A 23,876-nucleotide genomic window follows, 5' to 3' on the forward strand; every position below is an offset into this window, starting at 1 on the left:
CTCACCGTCCCTATTCAAGGAGCTTCTTATCGAATTTCAGTGATGGCGCAATCACAGCCAGCGCAGAAATACGGACCAGATTTATCTGTGAAATTGGTAAATATGTGTATTTTGCAGTAAATTTATTATTGAAACTTTAATTCCCTTAGATTTGTCCTGAATGCCAGATACCCAATCCAAACGTCGTTGAGGAATTCAGCTCTGGTGATCTAGTATGCGGTGATTGTGGTTTAGTTCTTGGAGATAAGGTCGTCGATACGCGCTCTGAGTGGCGTACATTCGCCAACGACGAGGGTGACGATCCCTCGCGTGTCGGTGCAGCCAGCAATCCACTTCTCGACGGCGTCGATGAATTTGAGACGATGATCTCTTCTAGAGACGGCAACTCGGGTATTTCTAAGGAACTGCAAAGAGCTGCTGCGAAATCATCTCATGGTCGAAGCGAGCGCAGCTTGATGAACGCGTTCCGCGATATTTCCTCAATGGCTGATCAGATATCCCTTCCACGTTCCATCGCTGATATCGCTAAACAACTCTATAAACGTGTCGACGAAGAAAGACTGCTTCGTGGTAAATCCACCGACGCTATCATCGCTGCTTGCATTTTTATAGCTTGCAGACAGGCTGGCGTGCCTCGTACTTTCAAAGAAGTCTGGGGTCTTACACGCGTGCCTAAAAAAGTCATCGGTCAGTGCTTCAAAGTACTTGAAAGAGCTTTCGGTAGCAACTCTCCATCTATGACGCCAGGTGTTGACACTCCAACTCTCAACAATGTACAAAGTGGTCCAGAAGATCTTATGGCGAGATACTGCAACCACCTCAGTCTTCCCGTGTGGCTCCAGAGTGGTGCTGTCGATGTCGCTATTGCTGCTCGTGAACACGGTGTTTTGGCTGGTAGATCCCCTATTACTGTCGCTGCTACGTGTATTTACTTTTCCTCTGCTCTCTTTGGCTATCCAAAGTCTGCTTCGGAAATTGGTAACATCGCAGGCGTCGGCGATTCAACCATCAAATCAGCATACAAGATATTGTTCAACGAAAAACAACCCGTACTAGCATCTATACACGACAAAAGAGCAAACGTAAGGAATTTACCTGACCCATAACCGCATGTCACAACACATCCTAGGATTATTAAATATGTACAATAATTTAACTCTATGCATTATTTCTATTTAGATACTCATTGGACAAACAATTTCGAGTAGCCATATCTATGCATCGACCTACTCACTCAAGCTCATTCCGAGCTTGAGGGCATCGTTTGATGACATAACGCACCAATCAACGATATCCAACTCCCTCTTAGTAAGGTCTCCTAGGTCCATATGACTGAGGAACCACTTTAATCCATTCGCCAAGTTGGAGATTGGAGCTGCTTTCATCATGATACCGTCGATCACACTCTTGTCACCCCTCTTGCTGTCCAAGTTGAGAGTTGGTGATGATGACTGTATCGATAGGAAGAGATAGACAAAGAATTTGTTGAAGAACTCTCTAGCCTTTGGGGTGAGCGTGGGGAATATGACTGGTTTGAAGATAGACAGTGGTACTGACGACTTAGCAACCCACCAGGCTAAAGATTTAGCGAGATTGTCTATACGACTGGTGCGCACGGTCGATCCATCTCCACCAGTCGCTCCGTTTTTCAATATCTCCGATCCACCCACGCCTGCTTCACCGAGCTCTCTTAGGAAATCCCACATGACATACTGCAAAGTGATTCGAGTTGAATGCGACTGACTGAGCAAATGCGAGGCAACCATTGTGTAATAAGGATTGTAGCGTTTTTCCTTATATTCTGGTTAGCGTTGTATTGTCAGAATAATAATAAAAAAACCCACATTACCAGCACAGTGGACAATGACTCTGACAATCTCACGTTGCTGCACCTCAGATAATCCCAAGCCACCTAATCTATCACAAGCATCAATGTAATCCTCACTGCTCATGAGAATAATGAAAATACTCCGTCTCACATCAGTATTCATGCCCTGTTTCTTAGCCAGCTTGACGAGGGCATCATCGCCACCTTTATTTTTAGCAAAGTCCTCCTTTTTATCGACAAGCGGGTTACCACTCCAGGCACTACCGACAAGCCACCATTTTCCTTTCGAGTCAGCTTGTCGCAGGTCTATGAGGCTGACAGTGAGGGCTTCTGTGGTCGACACGCCCGGTCTTTTGTCGATGTTTTTTATGTATCGCTTTATTCTATCTCGGGATTCACTACCACCTTGAGCACCTGGAAGGTTTTTTATCTTGTTGTTTTTCAGGTTGTTGAGACACTCAAGCATGAATTTGAACCGTGAGCCGAGCTCTTCCTTGTTTATACTATCAACTTTATTCTGCACAGCAAGGACAATTTCCTTGAGTGATCCAGGATCATCGTGGCGCAACTGCTGACCGGCACTCCTAACTATGCGCAATACAGCATCGATCTGCGCCTCATTCAATCTGTCGGTCGATATGAGTGCGCGTATTAGATCGTATATGAGGGCATTGGAGAGACTGCCGAGATTGTAAAGCTCGGAAAGCATGCTGATGAGATTGAGATTTTGTCTAGCCCCACCTTCCGTTGAGTGGGACAATGGATTCGCGTCGAGTTTTGTAATAGTGGTTTGAGTGAGATGGGCTATAAACTCCACACCAACTAGTCGATGCAAAGCTGATATAAAACCGGCGTAGAGGATAACAAAGCTGTCGAGCATGTTATCACGTGATCCTATTGTAGAGAGCACTAGATCTACTATAGAACTTGTCACGTCATGTCTGGGTTTGGTGCGGTATAGGTCGAGGAGTTGTTGGAGGATAGATTCAATGTTTGCTTCTGAAAGTCTGTTCAACGATCCCTTGACAATTTTGTTTATCTTTTGTAGCTCTTCTGATTTTTGCACATTGACGCTTTGTGATTCTTGCAGCTTACGCTCACGGGCTGCTCTGACAGCTGGAGGGATGTATTTAGCTGGTTGGGAGGAGGGTTCGTGAGTTTGCGTCTGAGTTTGTGTGTTTGTATCGTTGATAGCTTCATCCATAGTTTCATCCAAAGCTGTGTCACCTTCTTCATCCTTGCTGCTGCCAGCATCTTCATCATCTTCCTCGCTTTCTTCACTTTCCTCACTTGCTTCACTTTCACTGGGGTCACCCTGGTTCAGATTATCATCGATCATCATCTCCTCATCATCGACTTGCTCATTATGCTCCTGCTGATCATCGAACAGACGACCCTCAATGCCATTGACATCATCGAGAAGATCGTCTAGATCATCCTTAATATCGTCAGACTTCTTATTCTTCAGTTGATATTCGAGCCAAGCGATTTCATCGTCTTCGGGGTTAGATTTAGTTTTCTTTGATTTTTTAGAAGGATCAACGAGTTGCTCAATAGCCTTTGATTTGTCTGTGTCCTTCTTACTGCTGTCGCTCTTACTGCTGTCTGCCTCCTTTATCGGCTGCTGATAAGCCTTCTCTCTTCCCTGGGTACGGGCATCATTGGGATCTAGCTGCTTCTTAACGACTGGAGGTGCGCCTTTATGTGACTGTTTCTTATTCGACCTTATTTCCTTACGAGTCTCCTTCCTTGTTCTTAATTTACGAGACGGTGTCTTCGTACCGTCTGCCGAGCGTTAGACAATCTATCAACACTAAAACCACGCAGACTGACACTTATCGTCGATCTCCGCAACGAGATTCTGCGGTAATTGAGTAGTTTTGTTTGCAAATTTACCCGATTTCGCAGATTTCCCAGATTTCGTAATGGCCATATTGGTTGAAGAGTGATGCTCAGGACACTCGGACTGTACAAGCAAGCACACACTCCGCGCACAGCACACAGAGTACCATCGCAGCCAGCCATGCCAGGACCAGTACACACAGCTATACAGGATAAGCTGCGCGGTGAGCTCCACCCGCAGAAACTGGAAGTGAGGAACGATAGCAGCCTCCACGCTCACCACCACGCTATGGTCGTTCAAGGCGGTGGCAATGGCGAGACTCGTACGTTAGATTGAATCAGATTGCAACTAAGCACATCTAACAAAACACGCTAGACTTCGCAGTGACCGCTATAAGCGAGCGCTTTAATGGAATGTTGCAGATACAAAGACATAGACTAGTCAACAGACTCCTGACTGAGGAATTTGAGAAAATGGGTCTACACGCACTCAGTCTGCGTCTATATACACAACAAGAAGCTGAGAGGATGCAGAAACAGTAATTGTAATATAAATTATACACATGCATACATATGTACACTGCTTATATGTTCCTTTGATCCTACAGTGCGCGATCAAGGCTCATCGAAGCAGTATTCTCTGTCAATCTAAGACTGAGTACGATGAGTATCAGGAGCATTGTCCACACCTTACAGCCACGTCTCGTCTATACCATCCTCCCCACACCTACCCTACACCTAGACTTAAGAGACATCTATGGAAAGGTATAACAAAGAAAATTAATATCGTCCGTCAGACGCAACTATTTTAAGTAGATTCAGTTGTTTGTAAGTTGTTGATAATATTGAATGAATATAAGTCATCATCATTATGAAATTTTGCTTGGTATTGAGACTGACTGTGATGATTGATCAATTTTAAGCTGTAGCGCGTTTGATCATCTATAAGGCATAAGTTAGTAAATTGAACAAACCATAAAAATCCACTCTCAACTCACCTCTCTTGCCCATTTCGCTGTTCTTCTAATAGATTCAGTCCCGCCTCTAGTTCTGCTCGACTTAAGCATATCAGCCACCCAAGGCTGCAGGAATAATTCCTTGGCCTCTCCTCTTGGATATGCGTCTGCAAGATCACCGAGCAATCCGACAGCTGAGCCGAGTGCTGCCTGTGTATGCTCCTGATCAGTAGCGCAGATTTGTACAAAGTTGAAAATAGATGGCAAGTATGGTAGCAGAAGATTACTCTTATCTGCAATCTTCAATCCACTCACTATACCCACATATGCCTCAAGAATGCTTTCGCGCAGCGTGGCAACATAATCGATGAGATCATAGTTGTTTGGATCCGGCATCATACTTCCAGCTTGTTGAAGTACTTGCAGTGTCACTGGAAGGTATGGCTCAAATTGTCCTCCTATCGCCATACCGATATCACCAAACGCGGAAAGGATTGGTGGCTTCACTGATCTGTGAAGTTGTGATGCTGCGAGATTCTCCAATAAAACATTCATAAAGTTGTTGCAGTATGGACTAGACGCTTCGCCTAAGGCACGGCAGATATCACCAATCAAACCAACACTAATCGAACACAGCTGGTACTCTTCATGTGATTTGAGCGCTTGGTAGAGGAATGGCATGAATGCCTCCAAGTATGGAGAGAAGTCGGTCTCTAACGCCGTAGTAATCGCACCGATCGCGAGGAAAGCATCTTCAAGTACAGTGGAGTGTTTACCTGATGATGAAATCAAACTCAACAAGATAGTCATAATCCTGTCAGCCAATGGTTTAATCTCCTTGCCGAGTCTACGAATGACTGCCGTGATTGCTGAGCAGAGATTCGATTGTAACTCATTCCAATTAGCTCTATCATCAGTACCGAGGAGTTGGTTTTGCATTGCGAGAAGTTGTTCCATACGCTCAAGTAAAGCGACAGTGACTTGACTAATAGTCTGTAAAGAATCTTGTGGAGCTTGAGCAATGAGTGTTGAGATGGCTTCGTAAGATGATGTACGTGAATTGTTATCGTTAGTAGGTCTATCACTGACTTGCATGAGTGTAGATAAAATACCATCATAGTAAGGAGAAAGAGGGGATGACTGAATGTTACCATCAGCGTCTTCAATTCCTTGTAACTGATCGGCAAGGTTCATCAACGACCAGCAACAGTTACCAATAATACGAGGGTTGTCCTGTAAACCGGCGACCAAGGCCAAAACTAATTCGTGAAGGTGAATATCAAGCTTGATGCAATCGATGAGAACATCTGAAATACGACCAAGTGTCCATGCAGTAGTATCCTTGACATGGATAGAAGGATCTCTGATCATCTCAATAAGGGTTGGAAGAGCTTGTGAGACAAGTGGAGCGAGAAGTGCTGGGCTTGGACCATCCAAGATAGAACCAAAGGCCATGACGGCAGCCTCTCTACCTTGCCAATCTGTCGAACGAATGTTGGATTCGACGAATGGGACGATATACTGAACAATATCGTCGGTGACAGTCTGAGCGAGAAGGCTGACACAGGTACCGGCAGCCATTGAGACATTCCACTCATCGTCGGTAGCATCTTCATCCTGTTGAGTGAGGAGTTTGAGAAGAACGGGAATAATTTCCGGTAAAGCGCCCTTTGCGAAATTTTTCGATTCTCTTTCGACAGGTTCATCAAATTCGGCAGCCTCGTTGGCTTCCAAAGCCAATTCGATCTCCTCATCGCAGACAGTAGACCAGAATTCGATAGCCTGGAGAGCGACGCCTTCTTCTGGGTTTTGCATTCCGAGGACTGTCAAGCCAAAGAGAGCTCTCTCCATGTAGAAGCCCATTTTGGAGTAGTAAATGTTCATAATCTTAACGAGACACTTGAAGGCGCCGATCTGAACGTCTGTGGAAGAGGACTGAGTAGCCTCGCAGACGACCTGCATAATGTAATTCCTCTCGCCCTCGCGCTCGAAGTTGTCTCTAACAAAGTCGAGTGAGTTGTTGAGGGCGTTGATAGCAGCATTTTGAACGTCAGTGGAGGGTTCCTCTTTGCGAGCGCCCTGGACAACAGCTGTAAGGATTTCATTTGAGCGAGCAGCGAGAGTGTCAGCAGGCTGAAGTGGAAGCGTAGTTAGCACATGTCATCACGTTCCAAAGACAAAACTCACAACCGACTCGCAGACAAAACCAATAGCAACGAGCGTAGTCATACGCTTAGCTTCATCGGAGGCGTCAGTGACATTGTTGAGCAGCGTCGGCACGAGCTCTGGCCACTGGTCGTGAGGCAGTTCAATCGCGGCGACAGCGCTGATGACTTGGGCAGCGGCAGCACCGATAGCTTTGGTGGAGAGAGCAGCGAGTACAATCTGCTTGATCTGGGCGCGGTGGGTGGAGTCGAGTGCGAGCCACCTCTGCGACTGATGCAGGGCTCTCGACTGATCCCGCGCGACAAGCGAATTCTTAATAGCCAAACCAGAGGCCTGGCGGATAAACGGCTGCTGGGACTCGTTGGCCAATTCATTCGAGAGCGTGTAGATGTACGAAGGGTAATCCTGGCTGGCTGCTTGTTCGAGCTGTTCCGAGGCTGTAGCCCGGGCTTGTTGCTCTAAATAATATTTATTAGTCTGTTGCCCAGCCTATTTTCAACCCACCTGGCGAGAGAGATGCAGATAACAAAGATGCTACGTCCATGCTTCGTTTCGTGGTCGTCGCTGTGAGAAGATCAAATTCGCGCGTTTTTTGGTGTGTGGCTGGGTAAAATTATCTTTGGATATAAATCACAGCGTGTGCTAATCGTAATATATTTGTGCTCCCTCCCATCCCGCTCACCGCTCAAATGTCAAAACTTGTGCTGAGTTTATATCTCTTTCGTGGAGACCGTCCGTAGAAAGAGATGAATGTGATATTCGTATTCCCCGTTGTACGTTTCCCCTGGATCTCTAGTCTCTGCTTCTTCACCGCCGACTGCCATCTCCACCGCCATCTCTATGTCGAAAGCCGTGCCCATACGCCCGCCAGACGCTGCGCCGTCACCAAGCACACCCACAACCCCCAAATCCCAAACCGCTGTCCCCATAAAAGCATCGACGCCAGCGTTTGTACCCTCAGCCGCGGCACTCGCAGCGACGCACACGACGCACACGACGCAATCCCCCACCAAGACAGCCAGTCCGTCGGGGTTTGCGGCTACAGCGCCAGTATTTATTCCCAAGACGAGTTCGCCGTACGACGAGCAAGGCGATGAGGAAGCGACAGCGCCAACAGGAGCGCAATGGGAATGGAGTGGCATGGACAGCGAGCTGAGCGGGATATACGACAATTCTACCAGCTACCCACGCCACCCACTCCAGTACCATCTCTACGTCCCTCCACCGCCATACAAGCTAATCCACAATGTAAATCTCTCCCAATTCTTCCTCCATCAGGACACACACAAGGCTATAACTGAAGCGCACGAGTCACAGCTACGTGCACCTCCACCTGGGCTGCGTCTGCCCGAGCGACTGCACGTCTACCGCGACCTCTATCCGCTAGACGAGGGTATCGGGCCAGGTGTAGGATTGGCGAGTTATCCGACGTACGTCTACCGCGCAACATCGGAGAGAGACGGTGCTCGTTACGCGCTGCGTCGCGTCGAAGGCTTTCGCCTCACATCGCAAGAGCCTTTGAGTGTAGTGGACAGATGGCGTCGATTGCGTCATCCCCATGTCGTTCCTCTCATAGAGGCATTTTCGACGCGCTCTTTCCACGACTCCTCCCTCATTCTCGTCCACGCTTACTACGCTAATGCCAAGACACTTGGCAGCATACACCAGGCCAACGCACTCAACCCGCACCCGCCACCACTCGTGGAACACACGCTGTGGGTGTATCTCGTACAGATCGTGCAGGCAGTCATGCACATACATACACAAGGACTAGCTGTGCGCTGTATCAACCCCTCACGCGTTCTCGTCACGGGTAAGAATCGTCTGCGGTTGAATTGTGTTGGTGCGATGGACGTCCTGCTGTACGATGATTTCGCAAATGTTCATACTCACCAGCAGGAGGATCTTTCCGCCGTTGGTACCCTCCTCCTCACTCTCGCTCTGGGCAATTCGAGCACCGTCACCGCTAACCCTACCAAGGCCATGGAGTTCTTTAGCAGACAGTACGGGCCTGATTTGCAGCGAATCGTGCTGTGGCTGCTGGGTAATAGATCACCACTCAAAACTGCCCAGGAACTTTGGGGAATGGTGCTCAAAATTAAACCCGCTGTTGTCGCTGAGTTGCTCGATGCTAGCGTTAGCGCGGGCGATACCCTCACAGATGAACTCGCCAAGGAGGTGGAGAATGGCAGATTAGTTAGATTGTTGTGCAAATTCGGTTTTATCAACGAGAGAGCAGAGTGAGCTGAGAGTCTCGTATCAGGTTCTTTTCTAAACTAATCACTCTTAAGATTCGATCTCGACTCTCGATGGTCAGAGACTGGCGACAGGTATATCATCAAACTCTTTCGAGATTACGTCTTTCACCAGGTCGACGAACATGGGAAACCAGTCCTCGACATGTCGCATGTCCTCGTCTGTCTCAATAAATTAGATGCTGGCGTTGATGAAAGTCTGATGCTCATCTCGCGCGACGAGCAGAGTTGTCTCGTTGTGTCTTACAAAGAGGTTAAACAGTGTATAGAATCTGCATTTGGGGATCTTAAGAGGGAAACCGGTGTGTAGCCATAGCAAAAAAGTATAATTCATATTACAAATCAAAATATTTAAGCAGCCTCGTCGAAACGCTTGCCAGCTTCTTGCATATCCATCACATTCCAGATAGCGTTGAGGTAGTCTGGCTTAACGTTCTTGTATTGGAGGTAGAAGGCATGTTCCCAGATATCAATTCCGACAATTGGGGTGAGGTGAGTGAGTGGGTCCTGGTTAGCGGTAGTAGCGACTTCAAGACGCTTGGCCTCCTTGTTGTAGCCGAGCCATCCCCAGCCGGAGCCCTGGATAGCAGCGGTAGCCGCGTTTACTTTGCCTTTAAGGGCGTCGAAGCTGCCGAAGTCCTTGTTGATCTGCTCAGCTAAGCCACCTGATGGAGCAGTTCTGCCGCTGTCTGGAGTGAGGTTCTTCCAGAAGAGTGAGTGGTTGATATGTCCACCGCCGTTGAATTTGAGTGCTGGTTGGAGTGCAATCAACGTCTTGATGTCGTTTGCGTTTTGTGCCTTGACGTATGACTCTTCAGCTGCGTTAAGTCCGTTTACGTAAGTAGCGTGGTGCTTTGAGTGGTGGGTAGTCATCTGATATGTGTTAGAAAACTCCTTGTGGCAAGCGACCTGGACTCACTATGTCAGAGCTGATGTGTGGCTCCAATGCGTCGTAAGCATATGGGAGTGGAGGGAGTGTGTGCTTCAAACGCAAAGCAGTGGTTGCGAAAGAGCGCGATTGTTGTGGGAGTTGCTTGAATGCGTTGGCGAACATGATGGTATAAAAAAGGAAGTTCATGTGGATTACACTGACGTAAGCCAACCTGAAAATTCGACCAATCTGGTGAATCAAATTAATGAATTTACAAAGTGAGCAAAAGAATCATGTAGAGAGTGCAAGTTATTCACTTTTCTTTCGTCACCCTCCCTGTATTTGCCTGTCTTTACTAAAATTTTCGCTAGAGGTAAATCTGTGCCCAGATCAGACAAAGCGTCATCGCCAACTATAGCAACATCTTTGTAGTCTTGCTGATTTATACCAAGCTGATCTAAAGCGGTTATGAAGAAAGACGAGCTGGGTTTCCCGCAGATGAGGGGAGATTTTCCGGATGCAGACTGTAAAGCATGTATGAAGGGGCCAGGACCTAGGCTAAGTTGGTCATCTTTGTCTTGGAAGTATAAAGAGGAGTGTGTTGCAATGAGCTGTGATTGAGGAATGTCTTTGAGAATTCTGAAGGCGACGTTCAATGAGTGGTAGTCGAACTTATCAGGAGCCAAACCGACGACTACAGAGTCTAACGGCTTTGTAGAGTCAACAAGGCCTTCAAAGTCTTTAGAAGCAGATTGAGTGAGTAGGAGAAGTGGGTTGAGATTGTTATCGCGGATATGCTGGCTACAGGATGATAAAGGAGTTATGAGGTCGGATAGAGAGATATCCAAGCCTAGCTTTGTTGTCAAATCAAAGTGTGCATCACTGTGGCTCTGTTTTGAGGCATTTGAGAGCAGCTTGTGTGGTATACTCAGTCTAGATAGAGCAGCTACTACTGAGCGTTGAGTTTGATTATCGTTTACTATAAGGGTACCAGAAATATCAATTAGAACTGCTTTGAACATAGTTTACTATTAATTTATCTAGTGACTAGTAATTTACTAAATGAATGTTGAAATACAATAGGGTTGCACTTAAACCACCATACAAATGTCAAAACCCTATACAGATTACAAGCTAATATCGAATAATTCAAATGGATTCAAATACAACGTTATGAAATTGAATAGCAATAAGCAAGTGGATCTGTCAACCCTCCCACAGCCACTCAAGCTTAACAGAAAAGATCCAAATCATTTACTCACTCCAGTTCCAAAGAGGGACGAATCTGGTAAAATAGAGTTGGATGACAATCATAATCCCATTCTAATCGATCCAATAACAAAGCAAGATATTCCACCTATACAGCAACCTTCCAAGCACTTTAAGAAGAAGACAAAGCAGGTTTTCATGGCAGATGAATCCACCATTGAGTTGAGAAAGTCGGAGAGATTGCCTTGGATTATGGAATCTGGCGACTCTATCTGGCAAGGTCAGTTGGATGGAAAACCACAGGATCAGTCTTACGTGATGCTCATTTTCAATAAAAATCATGATTTCAAGGTTGAGCCGACTAATAAAATCTACAAATTCAATCCACAACCAAATTATAACACGCTATCAATTGATGAGGCTGATCAGATATATAGTAAAGGTGTTGATAATCCTTGGTTTATGAGAAATAAAGCTAGTAATGACGGTGGTAGTGTTAATGACGGTGCTGTTGATAATAACAATCCATCTACCTCCCATCAACGTCTACAATCTATTCTTAATCACGCCCCAGACTCCTCAAAACCCTCCACTCAAAAACGCATGCAAGTCGATAGAGGTGAAGTTAAAGATGAGACCGTAGACGCCCTATTCGATGAAATGGAGTTTGACGAAGAATTCCAAGATGACGACGAACACGTCATTCAAGATAACCAAGATGACGACCAGCTTAAAGAACTCGAAGATAAGATTAAGAAGGAGATGCACCAGGCTAACATTGGTCACGTCGAACAAACTAGCAATCTCGATGATGTTGAAGAAGATATTAAGCCGTTCCAGAAATCCCACACGGAGAAGGAAATGAAGAGGTTTTTGCGTCGACATGACAAGTCTAACGCAGAGGCTTACGATTCTGACAATAGTGATGTGAGTTGGGTGTATAAAATGTACTGAGGAGATTCCCAACTAACCACACAACGCAGGACGACCAAGAAGAAGAAGAGCAACGCAAGAAGGAGCAAGAAGAGCAGGAGAAACGTCAGCTCGACGCACAAGAAAACGACAAGGCAACATCGCTGACAAAATCAATAAAGAAAGAACACACACCTGCATCACTTGCAGCCCAACAAGTTGCACGCAGGGCCACATCACCATACAACAAACAACGCTCTTCTTCACCTTCCTCCAAACGTAGTAGAACGGATATCGACGATCGGCACGACAGTAAGAAGATTAAAGTCAAGAGGGAGAGTATGTCACCATCAGCCTCCCCTTCCACACCACCCAGCTCGGCAGATCTGCAGCTATTGCAAGAGGATGAAATTATCGCGTTCCTTAGAGGAAAGTCTCTCACTACTAGCGACCTTATCCAGCATTTCAAAAAGAGATTTAAAGCTCAGCCTAGGAATAGAGAAGTTATTGGTAGTGTACTTAAAAAGGTCGCTAGCAGAACTAACGATGGCAAGCTCCAGCTCAAGGAGGGTCTTTAGTGAGGTGTTGTACAACATTTATGACTTGTATTTATCAATCAATGCTGCTATTATGATAAATTGTCCATGCTGCTGATTGGGCACTCGCGAGCTAGAGAATCTCCAGTGTTCGCGGCTAGTCCACCATCTGTCATTTGCTGCCGAAGGGAGAAGATGACGACATTCGCTATCTATTCGAATATGTTTAACAGAAGTAAAAAGGGTATTGAGAATAAAGGCATCGACAAAAAATAATTGAACAGCCCTCCTACTGCGACAGAAGATTTGCAACAGCCCAAGAATCATAAAACCCACACGCTAACCAAGAGAAGCATACGTACGAATGCAGCGATAAATTTGGATCGATTCAAGCAAAAAAGCCCCCGTTGAACACTATCGAAGGTCATCGTAGGCAGATCTAACCCCAACGCAGATTTGATACTAACGTCATCGGTGGGTCGCTCCAAGACTCGCTTAAGAGGAGTACCTTGACACCACTTCTTCTTCTCTTACACACAAAACACTTAATTCAAATATGAGCGGTCCACAACAAGCAACTTTCGGCGGTAAAGACCCAAAGGCCCAAAACGAGGTTGAGAAGCAGGCTCAAGACATCCAGCGCCAACAAGAGACCAACAAGGGTGGTGCTGCTGGCCGTGAAGGTGTTGCTTCTACCAACCCAGCCGACTACGACTCTAGAGGTGGCGCCGGCGGTGGTTCAATGAACGGTTAGTTGTGTGTTGTAGTCTATTGTCCCTCCTAACGCCACGAAAGACCCAAAGATGTAAATTGCTAGGATTTAAACACTGTACTGTTGTCACGATATAAACGTTACGTCGCATTAATAATTCGAATTTCCTCGATGATCTTGTGTTTTCCCTTGTATTGTGCTTTCTTGTGCTTGACTAAAGTAATTGATAGTGCAGTTCGCACTCAGATTATACCAGCAAACGCGCCCTTTTTCGAACCATTTACCTTCTCTGCCCCGACACCCCCACCCACTCCGTCTTCTCTCTTCAGATTTGAAGATCTGCTGATCAGTACAAGTGCAAATGTGAGGCTAATATTGCGCTATCGCTACTACCACGCAAATACCTCCATCTTATTTTATTTTCTTATTTGTCTGCTTAGAAATCATCTGCATACGTCAATATAAGCCTATTCGTGCTATCCGGTCTGGCTTCAAACAATCATCATTTACACATAATGAGCCTGCCAAACGTATTCTTTATTACTGGAACTTCAACTGGCTTCGGTAGAGAGCTCGTTCTTCAGCTTAATGCTAGAAAAGAGAAGGTAATTGCCACAGCCAGAAATACCGATAAGATCAAGGACTTTGAGCAACTTGAGCATGTCTCAATCATGAAGCTCGATTTGAACAGCAACGAGGAGGAAATCATCAGCGTCGTACGTGACGCCCTTAAGATCCATGGCCACGTAACCCACCTCGTCAACAACGCTGCATACTCTGTAGCTGGATGTGTAGAGGAAGTACCTCTCGCGCAATCCAAGAAGCAATTTGACGCTAACTACTGGGGTACAATTGCCCTTACGAATGCATTCCTCCCTCACTTCCGCGGCCGCACAAGTGGCGAGAAGTTCATCGCCACCATTTCCTCACTTGTCGGTATTACAACCATGCCTTTCGTCAGCTACTACTGCGCTTCCAAGTTTGCTATCGAGGCTTCATTCGAGGCACTCAAGCTTGAGACTGCTCACTTGGGCATTAAAGTGTTGTTGATCGAACCAGGGTAAGAATACTGTTAATGATGGTGTTTTCCCACTAACCCTCTACTTGTAGTTACTTCCGTACTAGCTTCCTTCAAGAGGGTAGCAACATCCAGCCTCCTCAAAACCCGATCTCCGACTACGCGCCAATTAGTGGTGCAATGGAACGCGTGTTCAAGCAGCAGAATGGTGCTCAGCTCGGTGATCCTGCCGTTGGTAGCGAGAGAATCATAGAGCTCTTGACCAACACGGGTCTCGTCAAGCAGATCAGCAACGGCGAGATCCCTACCAGAGTCGCATTGGGCTCTGACAGCTACGAAGGCATCGTCAAGAAGGGCCAAGATCTTATCGACAACGCCAACAAGTGGAAGGAGTTTTCACTTTCGACCGACTTCAAAAACTAATGCATTGTTGTAACGACAGATTATTTACGTTTGAAATTGCGCATTCAATTGGTTTACCTTTCCTTGTGAAGACGTCGCTCATCTCGCGCTTTGGAAGCTGTGTCTCAAGATATTCAATACGTTCGATGCGTATAAACCGTTATACGTTGGCTGCCGGGATATGTTGATGCTGTTTCTATTATAAACTTTATTGAAGTTACGTCATCTTGTGAGAACGCCATTCATCCATTTCATTTAATCAATGTCTTTCTTCAAACCATAATGAGCCTACCAAACGTATTCTTCATTACGGGAACAGCAACTGGCTTCGGTCGAGAGCTTGTCCTCCAACTCAATGCGCTGAAACAGAAGGTTATAGCAACGGATCGAACGATTGATGGAATAAAAGACTATGAGCAACTCGAGCATGTCTCAATAATGAAACTCGATTTGAACAGCGACGAAGAAGAAATAGCTGGTATAGTGCGCGATGCTATCAAGATACACGGCCACGTTACGCATCTCATCAACAACGCCGCTTACTCAGTAACTGGATGCGTCGAGGAAGTCCCACTATCTATAGCACAACGTGAATTCAACGTCAATTACTGGGGTACAATTAAAGTAACCAACTCATTCCTTCCTCACTTCCGCGGACGCACGAGTGGAGAAAAATTCATATTGACGGTCTCCTCGATAGTCGGCATCAACGTATGGCCATATTTCAGCTACTACGCTGCTTCCAAGTACGCGATTGAGGCATCGTTTGAAGCACTCAAGATGGAGACTCAGCACCTTGGCATCAAGGTGTTGATGGTCGAACCAGGGTGAGCTACTGCGAAGATAGTAATGACCACTGAAAATTTACAATATTCAGCTACTTCCGTACCAGCTTTCTCAAAGAGGTGAGTTTCCTTTTATCGCATCTCGTTACGTCATTTGCTGATGAAAACATCAGGGAAGCAACGTACAGCCACCTGGGAACCCAATTGCGGACTACGAGCCCATCAGAGGATCTATGGGTAAGGAGTTAAAAGAGCAGAATGGTGCTCAAATCGGCGATCCTAAAGCTGGATGCGAAAGGATCATCGAGCTGTTGATGCACACCGGCCTTGCAAAGCAGATAAGTAACGGTGAAATACCCACTAGAGTCGCATTGGGATCTGACAGCTACGAGGGCATTATAAAGAAAGGTCAAGATCTTATTGATAACGCCAACAAGTGGAAACAGTTTTCAGTGTCTACTGACTATAAGAATTGATGATAGCAACAACAGCTCAATGAAGTTTTTGTGAATTCCGTTTGCTTGTCCTGGTGTGTGTCTCGATGACGATGCTCTGTGACTTTCGAAGAACAAATCCCAGTAAGTATTCTAGGGTCGCATCTCAGCTTAACAGCCAAATAGACTGCTCAAGCCCATCCCATTCAGTGATATTTTACATGCGATACTCAGATACCCATTCGAGATCGGTAGCAATTGATTTCCTCTTTTGGTAACTTGAGCAACGCAGAACGAATTATGAGACCAAGTGCATAAAAAAACTGTTCGCCGATGGACGGGACATCGTGCCTTAATACATAATTGACTCCGCTGCTTGAAGCCAAGCGAATATACCCAGCATGTCAGTCGAAGATTTCTTGAATGAATCACAAGCAAGATCAAGACATTACGTAATTGCATATAAACTTCGATCATTAAAATTCATTTGTGCCTCCACCTCAATGTGACTTTATGAGACACATGTAGCCTATCCAGTTTAGCATCAGACGATCATCACGTACCACACTAAATATCAAATATGAGCTTACCAAACGTATTCTTCATCACGGGAACAGCAACTGGCTTCGGTCGAGAGCTTGTCCTCCAACTCAATGCGCTGAAACAGAAGGTTATAGCAACGGATCGAACGATTGATGGAATAAAAGACTATGAGCAACTCGAGCATGTCTCAATAATGAAACTCGATTTGAACAGCGACGAAGAAGAAATAGCTGGTATAGTGCGCGATGCTATCAAGATACACGGCCACGTTACGCATCTCATCAACAACGGAGCATACTCGGTGAATGGATGTATGGAAGAAGTTTCGCTCACAGACGCCAAAAATGAGTTTAATGTGAACTATTGGGGCACAATTAAGGTGACGAACGCATTCCTGCCGCACTTTCGCGGTCGCACTAGCGGAGAAAAGTTCATTACGACCTTTTCCTCTATTGCCGGTATTCAATCGTGGCCATACTACGGATACTACTGCGCCTCCAAGCATGCTATCGAGGCGTCATTTGAAGCACTCAAGCTTGAAACCAAGCATCTCGGTATCAAAGTATTGCTCATTGAACCGGGGTGAGTTGAACCTCTTATACAGAATCACCATCGTTGATTGTATGAACTTGCAGATACTTTCGAACAAAGTTCCTTCAAGAAGTAAAGTTTCCATATTTCTTCCGCCAATGCTGACAACACGCCCAGGGAGTCCACGCAAGACCACCTAAAAACCCAGTCTCAGATTACGCTCCGATCTGCGAGTTCATGACCAAGAGCGTGACAGACATGGGTGCATCTAAACTCGGGGACCCTAAAGTTGGATGCGAAAGGATAATTGAGCTCTTAACGAACACTGGCCTTGCCAAGCAGATCAGCAACGGCGAAATACCTACCAGAGTCGCATTGGGCTCTGACAGCTGCGAAAACATAACGAAGAAGGGTCAAGAACTCATCGATAACGCAAACAGGTGGAAGGAGTTTTCACTTTCGACCGACTTCAAAAACTAATGCATTGTTGTAACGACAAATTTCTTACGTTTGAAGTTGCGCATTCAATTGTTTTACCTTTCCTTGTGAAGACGTCGCTCATCTCACGCTTTGGAAGCTCTGTCTCAAAATATTCAATACCTTCGATGCGTATACACCGTTATACGTTGCCTGATGCGGAAGATACAATAATATCGTCAAAACCAATCAAAATCTCATTGACAATTCCAGCAGGTGAAAAGAGTTCTCAATTTCGACCAAATTCAACAACTAACACTATTAATGATAGCATAAAACTTATGTTTCCGGTTTTCAATTATTGCCTCGCTTTGTATTGTAACTTCTCTATCCCATAATACATGAATCGCTATCGCTTGTGTATATCGCTTGCAAACCTTGGACTAACTTAAACGTCATCAGGTACAGATCATTAAGTCTGCCTTCGAAACGTCCATAAACACCACGAAAAACTTATCATGAGCACACCAAACGTGTTTTTCATCACCGGAACCTCGTCTGGCTTTAGGAGAGAGCTTGTTCTCTAGCTTAATGCCTTGGGAGAGAAGGTGATTGCTACAGCCACAAATACTGATAAAATTAAGGACTTTGAGTACCTTGAGCATGTCTCAATTATGGAACTCGATTTGAACAGTGACGAGGAGGAAATAGCTAGCGTAGTGCGCGATGCTATCAAGATCCATGGCCACGTTACGCGCCTTATCAACAATGCAGGATATGTAATGATCGCATGCATGGAGGAAATGTCAATATCACAAGCGAAGCATCTAATGGATACCAATTATTGGGGCGCAATTAGCTTAACAAATGCCTTTTTGCCTCATTTCCAAGGACGTAAGAGCGGATAGAAGTTCATCGCCATCATTTCCTCCATTGGCGGTATTCAAAGACTGCTATCCTTGAGTTACTATTGTGATTTCAAGTATGCTCTCGAAGCATCTTTTGAGGCACTTAAGATGGAGACTGAACATTTCGGACTTAACGTGATGCTGATAGAGCCAGGGTGAGCCCACCTGTGAAGAAACAATCTATCCTCTAACAATAAACAGCGGATTCCGTACAAGTATCCTCGAGGAGGTATGCTAATTTCACCTCACACCATCGTCATTACTGACACAAATACCAAAGAAAGCAGGTGTCCAGCCGCCAGAGAAACCCAATATCCGATTACGATTCCATTAGCGGAGCTCTTTATAGAATGTTGAAGACCCAGATTGAAATTTTTTTCGGCGATCCTAAAGTTGGATGTATGAGGATCATCGCGCTCTTGACAAACACTGGTCTTGCCAAACAGATTGGCAATGGTGAAGTACCCACCAGAGTCGCATTGGGATCCCGTAGCTACGAAAATACAATTAAGAAAGGCGAAGAGCTCATTGATAACGCTACTAAGTGGAAAGAATTTTCATTTTCGACGGATTATAAGAATTAGTGGAGTGACATCATTTAGATCCATTGAGCCTGTCTTGTGAAATAGAGAAGGTGTAGTAGCATTGTAAATTCAATTCATGTGTACAGTCCACTAAATTTGGCTTTCTTTGTTTTATTATTCCAGTACTTCTTTCGCCGACGCTTTCACTACTTAGACGAATGAAGGAAAGCTACGTGCCTGCGACAGACGCGATACCAAACAAGCCAATTTCGAAGCCTAGGCCAAAGAAGAAGAAGAAGGAAAAGACGCTTCCGGGTAACGTCGGCACGGATGGTTGGCCACAGCACTTTATCAATCTTGATAAGACTTTTAAGGTGGGATTGATGCTGATGAGAGAGTGTTCGCGCTGATTTGCATCATAAAGGCAGTTAACACTGTCCTCGCTTTCTGCTCCGCTCAGACAGCTTTAGCGGCGACATTTGACCAAATCCTGAAATCGATAGAGGGCTTGTTGAAGCGGTATGTGTTGTATCAGTATGGGTAGCTAGAAGCTTATTAACGCAAAAGAGAGCTCGATTTATTCGACATTGCTCAGATAAAGTAGGCTACGACTGCTGGGCTCAAACGCACGCTAAGAGGGATACAGAGCTATTATACCAGACAATCTGCGATTCGCATACGTAAATAAATCCTCAATTAACATCCATACTGAGCACAAATACTTCAGCGGTTACGGCAGAGATAGGAATGTTGATGACGTATTCATACCGCCATCAACTTCGAGCGACGTTGATGATAACGATGTATCGAAGCAAGTCTTAGTGCTCGAGTTCACTGACGTCCGTTCATTACACTCCCGCCAAAAGCAGCAGCGGGATGTCGAGCTGAACAAGGCCCCAACATTGACACGCGGCGACACGCTCAAATTGATCGAAAAGCGTAATGACAGATTCAAAGTGGCTGTGAATGAGCTTCTCGGAGCGGCTTTAGAGACAGGAGACGATCCAATCCAGCTCGTCACTTCAGCTGCTCATCAGCATGTGCCTGCGAAACCATTCATGCATCCTGCATTGAAGAATGCTCTGGCTAACAAGTCATTACCCATTCAACGTCCCTCGATCGAACAGGTGCTGGATGAGTTTAAGCAGCAGGAATGGTTTAGAGAGCAGCCCATATTCCTCAAAACTATCCCCGCTAGACAGGCAGTCTATTCAGATTGGAGTTTCGATATCCCCGATAACATCCGACTTGGTCTGAGGTCTTCCCTCCATGTGGAGACTCTATTTGCACATCAAGCTCAAGCCATCCAGATTCTCAACGAGGGGAGAAATGTCATTGTGTCGACATCCACTGCGTCTGGTAAATCACTCATTTATACCCTCCCTTTTCTACTGTCGCTCGACAAAGACAGAGATTCCACCGCTTTCTTCGTTTTTCCTACGAAAGCTCTAGCACAAGACCAGAATGCGAAATTACGAGAACTGGTGGGCAGTATTGAAGGGATGGAAGATGTGGTGGTTGACACATTCGACGGCGACACACCGCATGAAAGACGTGACGAACTGCGTGAGACTGCTAGTCTGCTCTTTACCAACTTCGATACACTGCACCACACCATGCTTCCGCGGGAAGACACATGGCGGCATTTCTTCCAAAACTTGAAGTATGTGGTAATAGACGAGCTGCATTACTACAGCGGGGTCCAGGGTGTGCACATAGCATTCGTGATGAGGCGACTGCGCAGGCTGTGCGCAGCGCTCAATAACACATCTGTGCAATTCATTTCAACTTCCGCTACAATCGGCAACCCCATTCAACATTTCCGCACGCTTTTCGGAGTAGACGACGTAACGCTGGTAGACATAGATGGTGCGCCGACAGGACAGAAAGAGTTCCTGATATGGCGCCCTGGTCTGATAGACGAGATGGTGCCAAATGGACCGCGCCATAACCCTATGCATGAGGCGTCGCAGCTGCTTCGCTATCTCGTGAGCCGGGGTATACGCACAATCGTGTTCTGCAAGCACAGAAAGAGCTGCGAGATGTTGATGAAGAATGTTAGACACGAGCTGGTAGTGAGTGGACGTATGGATCTCGTCAATCGCGTAGTCAGCTATCGTGGTGGATACAACCAGGAAGAGAGGAGGAGGATTGAGAAGGAGCTGTTTAGCGGCCAGCTTCTTGGCGCTGTAGCTACCAATGCTCTTGAATTGGGTATTGATGTGGGGGCACTTGATGCTGTCATTTGTCTCGGATTCCCTTTCTCGCTCTCGTCGCTGAGACAGCAGATTGGTAGAGCGGGCAGAGCGCGAAGGGATTCACTTGCTGTGCTGATTGCTGAATCACTACCACTCGATAGCTATTACAGCACTTATCCCGAAGAAATCTTCTCTCGCTCGCCCACGGATGTACAAGTCGATCTCGATAACGACGTCATATTCGAGCCGCATCTGCAGTGCGCAGCTGACGAGCTGCCCGTGTCGATCGATAGCGATAAGGTGTTTTTCGAGGAGGAGCAGCTGCGCAGGGTAACGCTCAAGGCACTCGATAGGGATAGAGAAGGATGGTATCATTGTGATCCGAGACTCCGGCCGTATCCATCCCGCTTCGTTAAACTCAGAGGCAATGAGGAGTCAGCGTACAAAGTGTTCAATATGCACAAAAATTCTGAGTCTCTTATTGAGCAGGTGCAGGAATCCAGAGCTATTTTTGAGCTATACGAGGGAGGAATATTCTTTAATGCGGGTTTGGCCTACCAGATGTATGAGGTGTCGCATGACACAAAGACAGTCAGAGCCAAGCAGGTTGATGTCAACTTCAACACCAAACCGAGGTGCGTAGAAAGAAGCAAAAATGAGTAATTTGTCTCACACCGCGACACACAGGTACTTCACAGACGTAGATCCAATGGAAACCTTTAGAATGCGCGCTATAGAGGGATCAACTCGACGTGCCTTCTACGGCAAAATAAAAATATCGTCGCATGTCTTTGGATATCTGAAACTAAGAGATTTCAAGGTTTTAGATGTTGTCGATCTTGAGACATCGCCTTATGTGCGATCTACTAATGGGTTCTGGCTAGATGTACCCTCTAATGCCATGCAGATCATGACGGTGAAGTCCATCAACCCAGCAGAGGTAAGGAGAATGTCTCAGCCCTTTTTTCAGCTAATTCGTTTTCCAAGGCTATCCAGGCATCGCAGCATGCACTTTTGAGTCTCACGCCGCTCTATGCCATGTCTGCTGAAGGTGACATACTCACTGACGAGAAAAAGGCTCAGAAGGAATACAAGACGAATGAAAGCAAACGTAAAAGACCAGGAAGGTAGGTGCAATTCCTTACGCTTCTTATACACCCACTCAAACTCTAAAGACTTATCATATTTGATGCGGTTGGAAAAGCTTCCGGGGTGTCAATGAAGGCGTTTGAAAAAATTTCCGAACTTTTACATCACGCTTTGGATGTTATCCTGAGATGCGAATGTGAGCTCGGGTGCGTAGGCTGCGTTGAAGGTGAAGTTAAAGATGGCCAGGCATCGACAAGTAAAATTGGTGCCATTGTCGTGTTGTCTTTCTTGGTGGGTAGGCAGTTGTCGATGGATGATGTACCTGATCAGGTGGGTGAGAGTGGATATGTGTAATTAGATTATTAACCTATATCACAGGCTCCATTCGTGCAATCTCAGCAGTTTATCTACCCAGACACAATAGTACAAGCTGAAACAATCACAAATGCCGATGTAGAATTAGAAAAACAGTAATTAATCCTGCTAAAAAAAAGTTTATTATTAGAATTCTGTACTTACATCTAATTTATTCGTCATACCTGTCATGAATGCAAATTCTCAACTAAACGCAAGCAATAACTTGATATATATTTACCAATAAGTATAGTAGTGTAATTTTAATTCGTGATAAAAGTTCGTTATAGACGTGAGTAGGAATTTTGATTGAGCTAAGCTTGAAATTTTAATGTTTAATAGGGGCTAGTGTGGGACGAGAAAACTTAGTATCTGTCAAACAAACCAGAGTTGACAATAGCAGCCCAAAGATTATGAGCGCTTCTTTGAGAGATGATTTCTAATTCGTTGGCGATTGTAATTCTGTCGCTAACCGTGTTGAAGAGGATCTTCAGGCCAAGAAAGTTACGTCTGTCCCACTCTCTTTGAGCAGCGTGAAGAGCATCGTTTGAGTCAACTTGATTCTTGTCGAGGATGATGTTGCTTGGGTGGGTCAATTCGGTAGAATCTAAACCCTGAAGTTTGAGAGCATCGGATCTTTTCAAGCCATTGAGAACGATATCATCGAGACAGAGGAGGGCGAAAGCGCCAGAGACTCTCCTGTACCAGAAACCTTGCTAGGATTACGTCAGAATTGAGTAGCTCCGCGGTGTGACAGTCGGACTTACACGAGGAGGGAACCAGATGCTAATACCGGAGTTACCTGATGGCTGGAGAACGGGGAGCTGTAAGCCTTCAACGTTTACGTGTACGATTGACCTGTCATGCGAGTTAGACGGGAGAAACAGATGTGGCAGGAGCGAGTAGCAGGCGGATTAGTCCTCGGAATTTACCACCAAACCAATCAAACACTGAAAAATAAGTCAAACTAACATTTTTATTAATTTCGTCTTGGTGGTTGAATACTAAAAGGTATCGCATCTTGGCGTAGACTAAATACAAATCGGGAGACCACGTGATCGGAGAGAATGGGAAACGGAAATTAAAATTAAATTCAAATCGCTCACAGTGTATCACGCCGATTTGATTTTAGGTCTTTTTATCTAATCGGATTTTCATCAAGATCACTTTGAACACGTCGTGGAATGCATCGGCGAGTTGAGTGACATCAATATAAGAATTCATTTGACAGCTGTTTCGATCTCTTGGATACTTGATATATATTCCTGTGCAATAAAAGCAATACTTTAATTGACAGATTATCTACACTATCTAGATAACGTCACCTGATTTGAAATTGCCGCAGCACTGCACTCCCCACGATCACCAGTGAATAGCTTACAGCCG

The 23,876-nt window shown here is 45.6% G+C and overlaps 14 protein-coding genes across 14 annotated transcripts; 10 read left to right on the top strand and 4 right to left on the bottom strand.

Annotated features, from left to right (window-relative positions):
• Positions 1-42: 42 nt before the first annotated feature.
• On the top strand, positions 43-1,106 carry J056_004304 (Transcription initiation factor IIB; the record flags this gene model as incomplete). The annotated part of the gene is made up of 2 exons (XM_009269505.1): positions 43-96; positions 150-1,106. 2 exons carry the CDS (start codon positions 43-45, stop codon positions 1,104-1,106), a joined length of 1,011 nt encoding a protein of 336 aa, XP_009267780.1.
• A 120-nt stretch (positions 1,107-1,226) lies between these two features.
• Positions 1,227-3,761, bottom strand: J056_004305 (Suppressor of glycerol defect protein 1; the record flags this gene model as incomplete). Its single annotated transcript, XM_009269506.1, has 3 exons — positions 1,227-1,793; positions 1,845-3,613; positions 3,662-3,761. 3 exons carry the CDS (start codon positions 3,759-3,761, stop codon positions 1,227-1,229), a joined length of 2,436 nt encoding a protein of 811 aa, XP_009267781.1.
• A 90-nt stretch (positions 3,762-3,851) lies between these two features.
• J056_004306 (Protein BolA) lies at positions 3,852-4,213 on the top strand (the record flags this gene model as incomplete). The annotated part of the gene is made up of 2 exons (XM_009269507.1): positions 3,852-3,993; positions 4,047-4,213. 2 exons carry the CDS (start codon positions 3,852-3,854, stop codon positions 4,211-4,213), a joined length of 309 nt encoding a protein of 102 aa, XP_009267782.1.
• Positions 4,214-4,588: 375 nt separating this feature from the next.
• J056_004307 (Importin subunit beta-1) lies at positions 4,589-7,336 on the bottom strand (the record flags this gene model as incomplete). Its single annotated transcript, XM_009269508.1, has 4 exons — positions 4,589-4,612; positions 4,669-6,759; positions 6,814-7,250; positions 7,297-7,336. 4 exons carry the CDS (start codon positions 7,334-7,336, stop codon positions 4,589-4,591), a joined length of 2,592 nt encoding a protein of 863 aa, XP_009267783.1.
• A 296-nt stretch (positions 7,337-7,632) lies between these two features.
• Positions 7,633-9,357, top strand: J056_004308 (PAB-dependent poly(A)-specific ribonuclease subunit pan3; the record flags this gene model as incomplete). Its single annotated transcript, XM_009269509.1, has 2 exons — positions 7,633-9,032; positions 9,084-9,357. 2 exons carry the CDS (start codon positions 7,633-7,635, stop codon positions 9,355-9,357), a joined length of 1,674 nt encoding a protein of 557 aa, XP_009267784.1.
• A 41-nt stretch (positions 9,358-9,398) lies between these two features.
• J056_004309 (uncharacterized protein) lies at positions 9,399-10,940 on the bottom strand (the record flags this gene model as incomplete). Its single annotated transcript, XM_009269510.1, has 3 exons — positions 9,399-9,920; positions 9,967-10,167; positions 10,236-10,940. The coding sequence occupies 3 exons, from the start codon at positions 10,938-10,940 to the stop codon at positions 9,399-9,401; spliced, it is 1,428 nt and encodes a 475-aa protein (XP_009267785.1).
• An 85-nt stretch (positions 10,941-11,025) lies between these two features.
• On the top strand, positions 11,026-12,617 carry J056_004310 (Transcription initiation factor IIF subunit alpha; the record flags this gene model as incomplete). The annotated part of the gene is made up of 2 exons (XM_009269511.1): positions 11,026-12,054; positions 12,111-12,617. The coding sequence occupies 2 exons, from the start codon at positions 11,026-11,028 to the stop codon at positions 12,615-12,617; spliced, it is 1,536 nt and encodes a 511-aa protein (XP_009267786.1).
• A 514-nt stretch (positions 12,618-13,131) lies between these two features.
• J056_004311 (uncharacterized protein) lies at positions 13,132-13,384 on the top strand (the record flags this gene model as incomplete). The annotated part of the gene is made up of 2 exons (XM_009269512.1): positions 13,132-13,324; positions 13,371-13,384. 2 exons carry the CDS (start codon positions 13,132-13,134, stop codon positions 13,382-13,384), a joined length of 207 nt encoding a protein of 68 aa, XP_009267787.1.
• Positions 13,385-13,802: 418 nt separating this feature from the next.
• On the top strand, positions 13,803-14,728 carry J056_004312 (uncharacterized protein; the record flags this gene model as incomplete). Its single annotated transcript, XM_009269513.1, has 2 exons — positions 13,803-14,347; positions 14,398-14,728. The coding sequence occupies 2 exons, from the start codon at positions 13,803-13,805 to the stop codon at positions 14,726-14,728; spliced, it is 876 nt and encodes a 291-aa protein (XP_009267788.1).
• A 261-nt stretch (positions 14,729-14,989) lies between these two features.
• J056_004313 (uncharacterized protein) lies at positions 14,990-15,968 on the top strand (the record flags this gene model as incomplete). Its single annotated transcript, XM_009269514.1, has 3 exons — positions 14,990-15,534; positions 15,585-15,612; positions 15,666-15,968. The coding sequence occupies 3 exons, from the start codon at positions 14,990-14,992 to the stop codon at positions 15,966-15,968; spliced, it is 876 nt and encodes a 291-aa protein (XP_009267789.1).
• Positions 15,969-16,506: 538 nt separating this feature from the next.
• Positions 16,507-17,480, top strand: J056_004314 (uncharacterized protein; the record flags this gene model as incomplete). Its single annotated transcript, XM_009269515.1, has 3 exons — positions 16,507-17,051; positions 17,105-17,132; positions 17,178-17,480. 3 exons carry the CDS (start codon positions 16,507-16,509, stop codon positions 17,478-17,480), a joined length of 876 nt encoding a protein of 291 aa, XP_009267790.1.
• Positions 17,481-18,091: 611 nt separating this feature from the next.
• On the top strand, positions 18,092-18,909 carry J056_004315 (uncharacterized protein; the record flags this gene model as incomplete). Its single annotated transcript, XM_009269516.1, has 4 exons — positions 18,092-18,311; positions 18,414-18,480; positions 18,527-18,554; positions 18,610-18,909. The coding sequence occupies 4 exons, from the start codon at positions 18,092-18,094 to the stop codon at positions 18,907-18,909; spliced, it is 615 nt and encodes a 204-aa protein (XP_009267791.1).
• A 158-nt stretch (positions 18,910-19,067) lies between these two features.
• J056_004316 (Putative ATP-dependent helicase hrq1) lies at positions 19,068-22,610 on the top strand (the record flags this gene model as incomplete). The annotated part of the gene is made up of 8 exons (XM_009269517.1): positions 19,068-19,223; positions 19,274-19,368; positions 19,417-19,449; positions 19,496-21,682; positions 21,735-21,987; positions 22,035-22,174; positions 22,223-22,466; positions 22,515-22,610. The coding sequence occupies 8 exons, from the start codon at positions 19,068-19,070 to the stop codon at positions 22,608-22,610; spliced, it is 3,204 nt and encodes a 1,067-aa protein (XP_009267792.1).
• Positions 22,611-22,855: 245 nt separating this feature from the next.
• J056_004317 (uncharacterized protein) lies at positions 22,856-23,698 on the bottom strand (the record flags this gene model as incomplete). The annotated part of the gene is made up of 3 exons (XM_009269518.1): positions 22,856-23,206; positions 23,258-23,348; positions 23,658-23,698. 3 exons carry the CDS (start codon positions 23,696-23,698, stop codon positions 22,856-22,858), a joined length of 483 nt encoding a protein of 160 aa, XP_009267793.1.
• Between the last annotated feature and the right edge of the window lie 178 nt (positions 23,699-23,876).

This window comes from Wallemia ichthyophaga, assembly GCF_000400465.1.
Source record: "Wallemia ichthyophaga EXF-994 unplaced genomic scaffold scaffold7, whole genome shotgun sequence".
In the NCBI taxonomy this organism is placed as follows: domain Eukaryota; kingdom Fungi; phylum Basidiomycota; class Wallemiomycetes; order Wallemiales; family Wallemiaceae; genus Wallemia; species Wallemia ichthyophaga.